The sequence below is a fragment of the Alexandromys fortis genome, unplaced genomic scaffold, assembly GCF_014885135.2.
Source record: "Alexandromys fortis isolate MF-2015 unplaced genomic scaffold, M_Fortis_MF-2015_v1.1 scaffold_13, whole genome shotgun sequence".
Taxonomy (NCBI): domain Eukaryota; kingdom Metazoa; phylum Chordata; class Mammalia; order Rodentia; family Cricetidae; genus Alexandromys; species Alexandromys fortis.
Window position 1 is genome coordinate 885615 of NW_026067908.1, and position 12477 is coordinate 898091.

At 38.2% G+C, this 12477-nt stretch overlaps 1 protein-coding gene across 1 annotated transcript in view; it reads left to right on the forward strand.

Moving 5' to 3' along the window:
* The window catches only part of LOC126497937 (selection and upkeep of intraepithelial T-cells protein 10-like), an 18111-nt gene extending 15287 nt beyond the window's left edge, over positions 1–2824 (forward strand). Inside the window, exon 10 of the mRNA XM_050136208.1 lies at positions 2549–2824. Coding sequence (XP_049992165.1) covers positions 2549–2653 — 105 coding nt within the window. The 3' untranslated portion in view covers positions 2654–2824. The remainder of the gene's footprint in view (positions 1–2548) is intronic.
* Positions 2825–12477: the final 9653 nt, after the last annotated feature.

Consider the following 12477-nt stretch of genomic DNA (forward strand, 5'->3'; position numbering starts at 1 on the left):
TATATATGAAGAGTAGACAGAGTCAGAGAGATACTATGTAGCTGCCAAAAGAGACAGACACTGGATGGAACCTTACTGGTAGGCCACAACCTCAAGGCAATAAAAATAATAGAAATGGGTCAAGATGCAAAAGCTAGTTAATAAGAAGCTTGAGCTGACAGGCCAAGCAGTGTTGTAATTAATATAGTTCCTGTGTAATTATTCAGGTCTGGGCAGCTGGGAAACAAATGAGTGGCCTCTGTTTATACTGTGGATCCTAGTGTGGGGTCCAGGTGAGAAGATTCTGCTAACTCTTAATATAGCAGGTTAAAATTTTCTCTGTTCTCAATTTTAATTAATCTCTGTCTTCTTTCTAAACAAATTTGTGAAGTAAGTAATGTTGGAAAAAATGTCCTAAAACCATAGAAGTTATTGTTAGTCTCAGTGATAAATGTTGCCTCCTTAAAGAATCATTTGACTTATATGTAACAGAAAAACAACACGTGACATCATAAGTATTCATCTAAAAGTGACAAATAGACTCTGTAACTAAAGTATGCAGTATGTTTATCAAAGGTAGCAGCTTATTGAATTGGTCAGCCCCATTGTCTCAGTGGGTGGGTGTCCCCCTCGCAGTCTTGACTTGCTTGCTCATGTTCTCCCTCCTTCTGTTCCTCATTCAGACCTTGGGAGCTCCGTCCATTGCTCCAATGTGGGTCTCTGTCTCTATCTCCATCCATCGCCAGATGAAGGTTCTATGGTGCAAGATATTCATTAGTATGGCTATAGGATCAGGCCATTTCAGGCTCTCTCTCCTCAGCTGCCCAAGGACCTAGTTGGGTACATCTCTCTGAACCCCTGGGAACCCCTATAGAGTCAAGGCTCTTGCCAAACCTAAAATGGCTCCCTTAATTAAGATATATACTTCCCTGCTCCCATATTCATCCTTCCATTATCCCAACCATCCCATTCCCTCAAGTTCTCCCTATCCTCCCCTTCTCACTTTTTTCTTCCTATCTCCCCTTTTCCCCATCCCACCCCACCCTCCAGTTCCCAAATTTTTGCCCAGCAATCTTGACTACTTCCAATATCCAAAAGGATAACTATATGTTTTTCTTTGGGTTCTCCTTCTTATTTAGCTTCTCTAGGATCACGAATTATAGGCTCAATGTCCTATATTTATGGCTAAAAATCAATTATGAGTGAGTACATCCCATGTTCATCTTTTTGGGTCTGGGTTACCTCACTTGGGATAATGTTTTCTATTTCCATCCATTTGCATGCAAAATTCAAGAAGTCATTGTTTTTTTACCGATAAGTAGTACTCTGATATGTATATATTCCACACTTTCTTCATTCTTTTGTGGAAGGGCATCTAGGATGTTTCCAGGTTCTGGCTATTACAAACAATGCTGCTATAAACATAGTTGAGCATATACTTTTGTTGTATGATAGGGCATCTCTTGGGTATATTCCCAAGAGTGGTATTGCTGGGTCCTGGGGTAGGTTGATCCCAAATTTCCTGAGAAACCGCCACACTGCTTTCCAAAGTGGTTGCACAAGTTTGCATTCCCATCAGCAATGGATGAGTGTACCCCTTACTCCACATCCTCTCCAGCAAAGGCTATCATTGGTGTTTTTGATTTTAGCCATTCTGACAGGTGTAAGATGGTGTCTCAAAGTTGTTTTGATTTGCATTTCCCTGATCGCTAAGGAGGTTGAGCATGACCTTAAATGTCTTTTGGCCATCTGAATTTCTTCTGTTGAGAATTCTCTGTTCAGTTCAGTGCCCCATTTTTTAATTGGGTTAATTAGCATTTTAACATCTAGTTTCTTGAGTTCTTTATATATTTTGGAGATCAGACCTTTGTCTGTTGCGGGGTTGGTAAAGATCTTCTCCCAGTCAGTGGGTTGCCTTTTTGTCTTAGTGAAAGTGTCCTTTGCTTTACAGAAGCTTCTCAGTTTCAGGAAGTCCCATTTATTCAATGTTGCCCTTAATGTCTGTGCTGCTGCGGTTATACGTAGGAAGTGGTCTCCTGTGCCCATATGTTGTAGAGTACTTCCCACTTTCTCTTCTATCAGGTTCAGTGTGTAAAGCCTGATATTGAGGTCTTTAATCCATTTGGACTTGAGTTTTGTACATGGTGATAGATATGGATCTATTTTCATTCTTCTACAGGTTGACAACCAGTTCTCCAGCACCATTTGTTGAAGATGCTATCTTTCTTCCATTGTATACTTTTAGCTCCTTTATCAAAAATCAGGTGTTCAAAGGTTTGTGGGTTAAATTCCGGGTCTTCTACTCAATTCCATTGATCAACTTCTGTTTTATGCCAATACCTGATTGGGAGACTTTTAATGACTGCTTTTATTTCAGTAGAGGTTATAGATCTGTTTAAAATATTTGTCTAATCTTGATTTAACTTTGGTAAGAGAACCTATCAAGAAAATTATCTGTTTCTTTTAGTTTTTCCAATTTTGTGCAGTGTAGACTTTTAAAGTATGACCCAATGATTCTTTAGATTTGTTCAGATCTCTCTCAGAGTAAAATATCTATATATCTGCTCAGTCCCTAGGAAGTTCCAGAGAGGAAATCATCGTACACCAAGGAAGTTGCAGTGAGGAAAACATCCTGGAACAAGGAAGTTGCAGAGAGGAAAGCATCCTGGACTGAGGAAGTTGCAGAGAGGAAATCATCCTGGACTGAGGAAGTTGCCATGAGAAATCATCCTGGACCAAAAAAGTCGCAAAGATGAAACCATGCTGTGCCAAGGAACTGTGGCAATGAAATGTTAAATCTTCTTTAGCCCTTAAGATCAGATTGCAGTCTCAGCGGGGGAACTTGAGGTAGTAAGAAAAACAGAGGATACAGATTTGAACTAATATATATATTATATATTATTATATATATATCACACAATTGAGGGTTCTTTTGATCAAATTTTGTTCTGTATAAAAAGTGTAGATTTTTAAAATACATTTTTAAATCAACATGGAATTACATTGCTTCCCACCTTTTTCTTCCCTAGCTCTTTTCGTGTACCCTCCTTCCAACCCATCCCATGCCACCCCCTCAAATTGATAGACTCTTTTTCTTTTTTATTATTGTTAAACACTCACAGATATGTATATGTATGCACAAATATATAAATACAACATGCTGAGACTGTTTTTGTTTTTGTGTATATATATAGTTTCAGGGCAAAAATATCAATTTTGATTTTGAGCTTTGTCACAATATAGGTACCAATGAGTGTCCATTTGCTCTGTGATTCATATGCTCCTCCACATCTTAAACTCAGTAAGATTGGAATCAATATGGATTTGTTAAAAATATTTTTTTGACAAATTTTCTTCAAACATAGGATTTTATTTTTGAAGAAAGGATGATTGAAGGCAATAAAAGCAATGATACAAACTTTAGGGAAAAGTATTTTAGAACAAATAATGTACTTTTGTGTATAGTTAATGTTTAGCAGCAAAATAAAATGTTTTCTTAATTATTACAAATTCTAAAATTATATTACCTATGTATTATTTTTGCAATTTTCATAAAATGGTATCAAAGTAAATATAATAGCACCATAAATAATAACTACCAGATTTATAGAAAGGCAATTAGTAACATAAAATGAATCACAAAGTCTATATATTTCCTGAATGAATTAAAATTTATCAATGAGAATGGCTGAAGAGATGGCCCAGTAGTTGAGTATTTGTTGCTCTTCCAGAGGATCAGAGTTTGGTTCCCAGTACCCATATTAGATGGTCCATAACCGTGTAAACTCCAGTTCCAGATAATTCAAAACCCTCTCCAAGATTCTTTTTCAATATGCACTCACATGCACATACCCACACACAGTCATGGACAAAATATACACACAATTAAAAGTGAAAAAATCCTTAAAACACATCAATCAGAAATATAAATGGACCCAAATATAGTATTCAAGATGATGCTGAAACTAAATGAAATAAAAAATAGGTGCTTGGCTATTTTAGAATATATCCTTAAACAATGATAAAAACAGTTTCAATGTAAAGAGATAGAAAAGCAATCAGTAAACGTGAGCCGTAGTCTTTAATGACCAAGCCGTCTTTCCAGCTCAGATCTGAAAGCTCCTTCCATGTTAGCTAACTTTCATAGTTCTGGAACATACCATGTATGCTACCAGAGGGTAAAAGCAATCATTAATTATACCTAGCTGCGAACCCTGCAGGCCTGCTGTTGTAACAATGGCACAAACATCAAAAGATTAAGCAACCACTTATTCATTGGATTTAAGTTTCCAATCCACAAGATGAATGGCATATCTGGCTCCATTATCAGGCAAAGAACCTGCGATTAAACAGAATGTAGACTTCAGGGGTGGGGGAACTCTACTACCATAATACTGATAGATGGATGTAGCATTAAACCAATACTTAATGATTTGTTATTATAGATCACTGCATCTCTGAAAACTCACCTGAGAAGCTCAGATTTGTAGTAGACAATAAATAGCACAGAGATTCAAAACTGGACAAGGTAGAGGCAATAAACAACTACGGAATGGTCAGCCTGAAAGGGCTGTCTACTCCAATCCCCTCTCAGGGATCAAGGATCACTATAGAAGCATGTAAGAGCCAGAGTGGTGAATATCTGCAAGGAAACAGTATATTCTGCTACAGCAGGTTAGCTACATACACTAACTCACAATAATTGTAACAGCCTGAGAAAGACCTATGCAAGCCTAAACCAGACCAAACCCCAGCAAATAATGAAGCCTGGACATGAAATTTTATCTTTAGTTTTGGAGTTACTGGCAATTGTTAGCTTCTGGGAAAAGGAGAGATAGATTTCTAAAGTTATGACCCCTGGAAATTTCCTATGTCAAAGAAATGAGTCCATTACTTTTAAGTTCAGCCTTATGAAAATTAGCAGGATGTGGACAGAAGATAGCCAGACTTTATGCCAAAATGTTCTGTGAATGGCCTTTAGCCCAGTTGTCTTCAGAGACTTTATTTCCCTTGGAAGCTGTCGAGCTGGGCCTCTTTCTACTAGAGTGGCCTGCTAAGTTCTCTGTATAGGGTTCATGTACTTTTCTAGTCCAAAGTTCCAAAGTCTTTCACATTTCTCCAAAACCCAGCAGGGTAGGATTCTTCACAGCAATACCCAACTCTTTGGTAATTAACACCTTTATTAGTTACTTTTGATTACTGTGGTAAAATGCCGCAATCTAAAATGACTTACAAAAGAAGCTTTATTTTTGATTATGGTTTCAGGGATGTACGGGGTCCCTGAAGTATAGACAGAGAAGTAATATAGCAGGTCAGGAAACTGAGAGATCCCACCCGGACAATACAGAGGGTCGCAAAGTCTGTGGTGCTGGTAATGATGCTGACATTCAGCAGTAGACATAGGAGGAGGCTTATTATCTGAGATTGTAGCTATGCCTCCTTCATTCCTACCATACCCTTGCTACAATAGTCTTGGGAGACTCTAGAATATACAAGAAGGGAAAATTTAACTGAATAGGGGCTACTTAATGCAACATTCATGAGGTTGTCACTAATGATGGAATTTTCTGTGATGAAGCTGCTCAGGGACCACTCATGGACTTGTGAGCAGCCTACTACTCATGTTCCTCAAGAACTAATAATCTCAGTGGCTCACCAAGTTGTACTTGGATGGAATTTTTATTTGGCCTGTGCCTGATGCTCAATATGGAGTGAATAGATGTTTACATCTTCATAGGAAAACTTAATGTAACAGTGCCCCAAACAGCATCACATGTGTGGCACCAAAGAATGTTGCAAGCTCAAATAATAAGTATACCCTCTTGTACGATGTCTGCAGAGGTCTCTGTGTGCCTGGACTAAAGGAAGTAAGGATATTTATTCTTATGACCCTGGGTTCACAGGTTACCCTGAAGATTTCTTCTAAAACACTTCTGTGAGTTAATACCCTCAGTCAGTGATGTGTGGGGTGTGGCCTATTACTGAGATGCATTCAAGGTAATTCTCCATTGTCTAATGACCCCAGCATCTTCAGGACCATGGTTTTCTTGTCCAAAACTTCAAGTTCCATTCTTATTTGCACAAACTGCAATTTTTCAAAAATAAACTTGTTCTGCTTTCTTTCATATGTCTACCTGTAAATGACAAAAGACAGACGTTAATTCATGCTACAGTAAAGCACTGCAGTAACATTTCTTCTGCAAAATTAATTAGTTCGCCAGTAGTAAATTCACAAAATGTCAAAAATGTCAGATTGTAACATGACTTCTCTCTGGTTTTGATATCAAAAGAGTTCCTTTTCTCCCCAAACACCTATGAGCACAGTCTTTGCTATCCGCAATAAGAATCCCAGATCCCATCTGAATCACCCTAGAAATGTTTTAGAGATTTTTGAACTAGAATCTCCAAACTTTTCCAAATTGCACTCAGAAACCAGTTCCACAGCATGCCACACTACTCATTGTTGTTACAACACTGATCCCACTTTTCTGTCAGTGAGCTTCCCGTCATTGTAAGAAATACCAAAGTTAATCAACTTAACGGAGAAATATTTTACAGGTGATTTTAGAGAGTTTACTACGTGGCCATCTGCATGCATTGTCTGGATAAAGTGAGGATGTTTCTGATAGAAGAGTTCAAACTTTGAAACCAAATGTGAAGAAATTATGTAAATATGGCAAAGAGCCCAGTATCCAGAAGCTCCAGAGAATGAATGGATGAAGCCATAGTGGGCTTTCCATGTTTATCAGGGACAGTTGTCCTAATGTACTGTCAGAGCAATATGTCCTTGGCATTGAAAGAATTAATACTGGGGCTAATAGAGGCTCCAGGAGTCCCTAGAAGACTCTGATTTAGAATTCTTTAAATAACTCTTGCTGTCTTTCTTAATCCAGCTATCAAAACATAAGGAACAGAAAGTCAATTTCTTGGATATCTAGACAGCCATCATTTGAGCTCCCCACCTTCCCCACGACATTTACCTCTTAGTATGAAGTAGAGAAAGAAAATAAGCATGACGGCAAACACCATCAGCATGCTCAGGATCATAGTCATGTCATCCAACCACATAGTATCCAAGTCAAACTGCGCATCTGAAACAAAGACTGGGTGGAGATGCAAGAATTAGGAAGTTCAAAGCATAGAAAGGAAGGCTGCATTACAGATTTAGATCGATTCACCTTTCTGGTTCCAATTGGTCTGTATTTCTGAATATATGATGTTGGGGAAGAAATAGTTTGAGTCACATGGATGAATCTAAAAATGAATGCTCTTGGGTTAAACCTGGAGGAATCTATAAGAAAACAGATGTACATTATCCTATTCAAAGGAGCTTGACACATGTTCTGACTGGCCAGAGTCTGAAGTGGTGAGAGAGCCCAAGAATCCAGGGTCTTCTAAAGGGTATGGTGAAATATTGTGCTCTTAGAATGAAAAGACTCTCTGAAGTTGAAGGTATATTATAACTTTCAAAAGTAGTATGCTCATGTATAGCATAAACATCCATGAAAAATATATTTTCTAGTTAAAGTGGAAAACCTCAGATCTTCAAATTTATCATTATTCTCTGTAATGGTAGCACCCCATGTCAAAAATTAGGGGTAATTGTTTCATTGCTGCATAAGTATGCTGATTAGATACTACATTCTTGGGCGAGCCAGCTACCACATTGCAAGCATGAGAGAGGTGTCCCCATTACCCATCTGTCTTGTGCATGTATGGTTGGGTGAAAGTTACCCTCTCACCCCATCCTTAGCAATTAATTATCCATCAAAGTCTGGGGCAGGTGAGAGAGCTGTCCCTGTGGTCATAAGAGCAGGAAAACCAATATTGTTAGCTTAGGTGTGGGCGAGCCAGTACCAAATTGTAAGCATGGGAGAACTGTCCCCATTTCTCATCTGGCGGACCAACCCTACAGATGCCCAGGCCCAAATACATGTTTGTGACTTGGCCTGCCCCATCATCTACCCCATCTATGACCGTCTGGAGATGTGAAGAGAAATGGTCCACAGACTCAAAACTGCAGGATCTCCATAACACAGGACAACATATAGGAAGAGTCCTAGTGAGAGCCTAGCATCAACAGTGTAGTAGGGATCAGAGGCCTTGAACCAGACCAATGTCTTTGCAATGAACACTTACAAGTAGAGATACATGGACAAAGAGGTTTACTGCATGACTCGCTATCACACTGCCGCTTCCATGATGAGATTTAAAAATTTTTTCCTTTAATATTTTTCCCTAGTTCTTATTTTAAATTTTCTTTTACTGGGGACTCTGGGGGTACAGTGGGAGAGGGTGGATGTTAGGAGATGGGAAAATGGATGGGATCAAGATACATGATGTAAAAGACAGATAGAAATAATTTTTAAAAAAACAACTTTCCATAGACGGAGGCTGCATTTTTTTGTTTCCCCACCACCCAGACCCAAATAATCACACAAAACTATGTTAATTATAACAATGTTTTGCTTATTAGCTCAGGTTTCTTATTAACTAACTCTTATATCTTAAATTAACCCATTTCTATTAATCTATGTATCACCACAAGACTGATGCCTACCATTAGGCTTCATCCCAGAGATGCGGGGATATTTCAACATATGAAAATCTGTCAATCTATCATATAAACAAACTGAAAGAAAAAAATCTGATCATCTCATGAGATGCTAAAAAAAGCCTTTGACAAAATCCAACATCCCTTCATGAGAAAGCTCTTGGAGAAATCACAAATACAAGGAACATACCTAAATGAAACAATCTCAAAATGACTTTGAGATATCATCTTATGCATGTCAGAACGGCTAAGACCAAAAACACTGATGACACCTTATGGTAAAAAGGATGTGGATTAAGTGGTACACTTCTCCACTGCAGATGGAAGTGCACACCTGTACAGCTTCTTTGGAAATTTGTATGGCGGTTTTTCGGAAAACTGGGAATCAATCTATCTTAAGACCCAGCAATACCACTCTTGGGCATATTCCCAAAGTATGATCAATTATACCACAAAGACATTTGCTCAACTATGCTCACAACTGCATTATTTGGAATAGCTAGAACCTGGATAAAACCTAGATGCCTTTCAACCAAAGAATGAATAAAGAAAATGTGGTCCATTTACATAACAGGCTACTGATTTTTTGAGTTAAACCTGGTATGTACTCACTTATAAGGGGCTACTAGATGTAAAGAAAAGAATAACCAGACTACAGCCCACAGTTCTAGAGAAGCTAGATGACAAGGAGGACCCTAAGAGAAATGCATGGATTGCCCTGGAAAGGGGTATTAGATGAGATCTCTTTGGTAACTTGGGGGCAAGGGAGGTGGTAGAGGAAAGGGGATAGGGGATGAGAACATGAAGGAACAAGGTGGTCCAGTTGGATAGGGATGGAGTGGGAGAGCAATAAAAAAGAGCTGTCTTGATAGAAGGAGACATATGGTATTAGGGGGAAACTGGGTGCTAGGCAAAATCCCAGAAATCCGCAAGGACCACTCCAGATAAGACCCCTAGTAATGGTGGACGGGTGCCTGAATTGGCCTTCCTCTCTAAACAGATTGGTGCCTACCCTAACTGTCATAATAGAGCCTTCATCCAGTAACTAATTGAACCAGATGCAGAGATCTGCAACAAAGCACCAGGCTGAGCCCCAGCAAAAAATCTGAAGAGAGGGAGGAGGGCTTATATGAGCAAGGAAGGTCAAGATCATGACAGGAAAATCCACAGAGACAGCTGAACCAAGTTCTGGGGAATTCATGAACTCTAGACCAACAGCTGTGGAGCCCTAATAGGACCAAACTAGGCCCTCAGCATGTGGGAGACAGCTGTGCAGCTTGGTCATTCCAAAGGGCTTCTGTCAGTGGAAGCAGGATCTATCCTTGGTGCATGGTCTAGCTTTTTGGAGTCCATTCCCTAAGGTGAGATGGAGTGCTTGTGCTCGTCCTTTGGTGTGGGAGAATTGTCTGTATTCTGTCAATCATTTGTAAATAAATGCTGATTGGCCAGGCAGGAAGTATAGGCGGGAAACCCAGACAGGAGGTAGAAATGATGCAAACTAAACAAGAGAATTCTGGGAAGGAGGAAGTTGACTCCTCCCACTCCTGCCTAGATCACCGAAGCAGCAGGATGTGATCTGCCCCACTGAAAAAGGTACTGAGCCACATGGCTAACATAGATCAGAAAAAAGGGTTAATCAAGATGTGAGAGTTAACCAATGAGAGGCTACAGCTAATGGGCCAATCAGCTTATAATTTATGGAGACTTATGTGTGATTTTCTTTGGGGCTAAACAGTTGTGGGGTACCAGGTGGAAACCCTAAACAACAAGCAGGCCCTTCATGAGCCCCCATTCATATTACAATCCTTGATGCAGGAGGAAGGGTCTTGATCCTGCCGTAACTTAATGGGCCAGACTTTGTTGACTCTCCGTGGGAGGTCTTACCCTTTGGGTGGAGTACATGGGATGTGTGCAGGCAGGAGGAGGCAAGGGGAGCCTGGAAGAGGGGTGGGAGGGAGAACTGTAGTTGGAATCTAACATGAAATTTAAAAATTAAATAAAAAATTTCAAAAAAGAAGGTGGGGCACTTATACACTATTGAATTGTGGGACTGTCAAATGAACACTGTGGAAAATGGAATAATAATTCATTAAATGTGTGCAAACAGAGGTATCATAGTACTCTGAAGTTCCTCTTCTTAGTGTACAGCTTCAGAGAATTAAAATCAGAATCTAGAAGAAATACTTGTCTCTTTATGTTCATAGTAGCATTATGCATAATGTCAGTGTGCAACATGCACTTCAACCACTCAGGGCTGTGCTTCATCATTATAAATATACAGTCTTTGATAAAATAGTAGAAAAGTTAACAGAAGCTTAATCTTAACTTTCTAGTGAAAAATAAATGTTTTACATACAAATTATTTGTTAATTTTTTTCTAAAATACTTTGCAGCAATCAATGACTTATTTTAATTTTTAAATGATATCAACACTAAATTTATTTGTTATGCTAAAATGGACATACACCAGTTTTACGATGCTAGCAATTTTTAACTTCTCCATTTGAATAGTGAATGTGTTTATATTTTTATGTGACCACTAGTACCATCTATTTCCAGAATCCTTTTTAATCTCACAAACTAAAACATTAATCTATCAAACAACTTTTCTACTTGCAACTCTAGCAACCACAACTTTGTTTTATACCAGCATGGTGTTGATAACCAGAAAAAATATTTTAAAAAAGCTGGAACACTTTTACACTATTGAATAGTGGAAATGCAATAATAAAAATGTAATGGTAAAGTATTTGTCTTTTATGACTAATTAATCACAATGTCTTAGATATTTGCCTATGTGTGGATGTAGTAGACCCACAGTGTAAGATGACTGCAAAATTCTCTTTCAGCTTAATTTTATTTAAGGCAATTTGTGCCGTCAATCCATCTAACCAATATAAAAATGTCCTCTAATTTAAGACTTCTGCAATGGGGCTTTTCATGCATAGTTGCACTTATTTTAATTAAATGCTTTATCGTGCAAATTAAAGGTAAAGTAGAGTACACATTTTAATAAGTTACATCCAGCTATCTCTAAAGTTTCACAATTGCCATTTCAACTTCCTTCTCAAAGAGGAGTCCATTATGAGTGTTAATGTCCATCATGAAATTGAGAAAAAAAAATCTGAGAAAATGTGGGTAATTTTGAGGAGCAAGTCACTTTTTGGACATCAATTGCAAGAAGAAATATGTTATTTAAGACATTTAAACTCTGTTGGATTATTATCTCCTCCTGTTGGATATTATATATCTAGCCTAAAGATATGGGATGATCAAATTAATTTATTAAGTGAAGTGGTGATGTCAAAAATAATATTATCAAACTGAAGAAAACTGTTCAGGAGCAGATGTACCATTACTTTGTGTCTTTAAGCCCATAAAACCCCAGAGACTGGAATCCAAACATCATGATGTGTTCCAGAACCTATGGTCTTTAAATTCAAACTGATATAAGTCTCTATTGACTAAGTTGTGACTAGGCATTTGGAAAAAGAGATTTATAGAAAGATACAATTTTCTCTACATCACATACCTCTATTTTTTTTGTCCAAACAATGGATGAGTAGTACAAGTGTAACAACAGAAAGAATGGTTATCACCATGGTCACAAGGCAAGAAGAGCTGCATGCGTAGGAGTGACCTAAAGAAAGAGAGTGTTAAAATCACTGTTTTTTTGTTAGTGGGAACTTTAAATTAAGGAAAAAGGGCAAGGTCTACATTTTAAGGTCATCTTTCTATATTTCAAATAGTGCTAAGGCCAAAAAGTAAAAAATTAGAGAACTGTTGGTCACAGGAACAAAAAGCACAGTTGATTTTAGGATGGAGATGGTATTGGGTGGAGGACAAACATACTTAGAAAAGACAGATCATGTTTGTCTTTCTCTCATCTATCCATCAGTGGGGTAGAGAGCAGAATATAATGTTTATGGTTGTCATTGTCATTT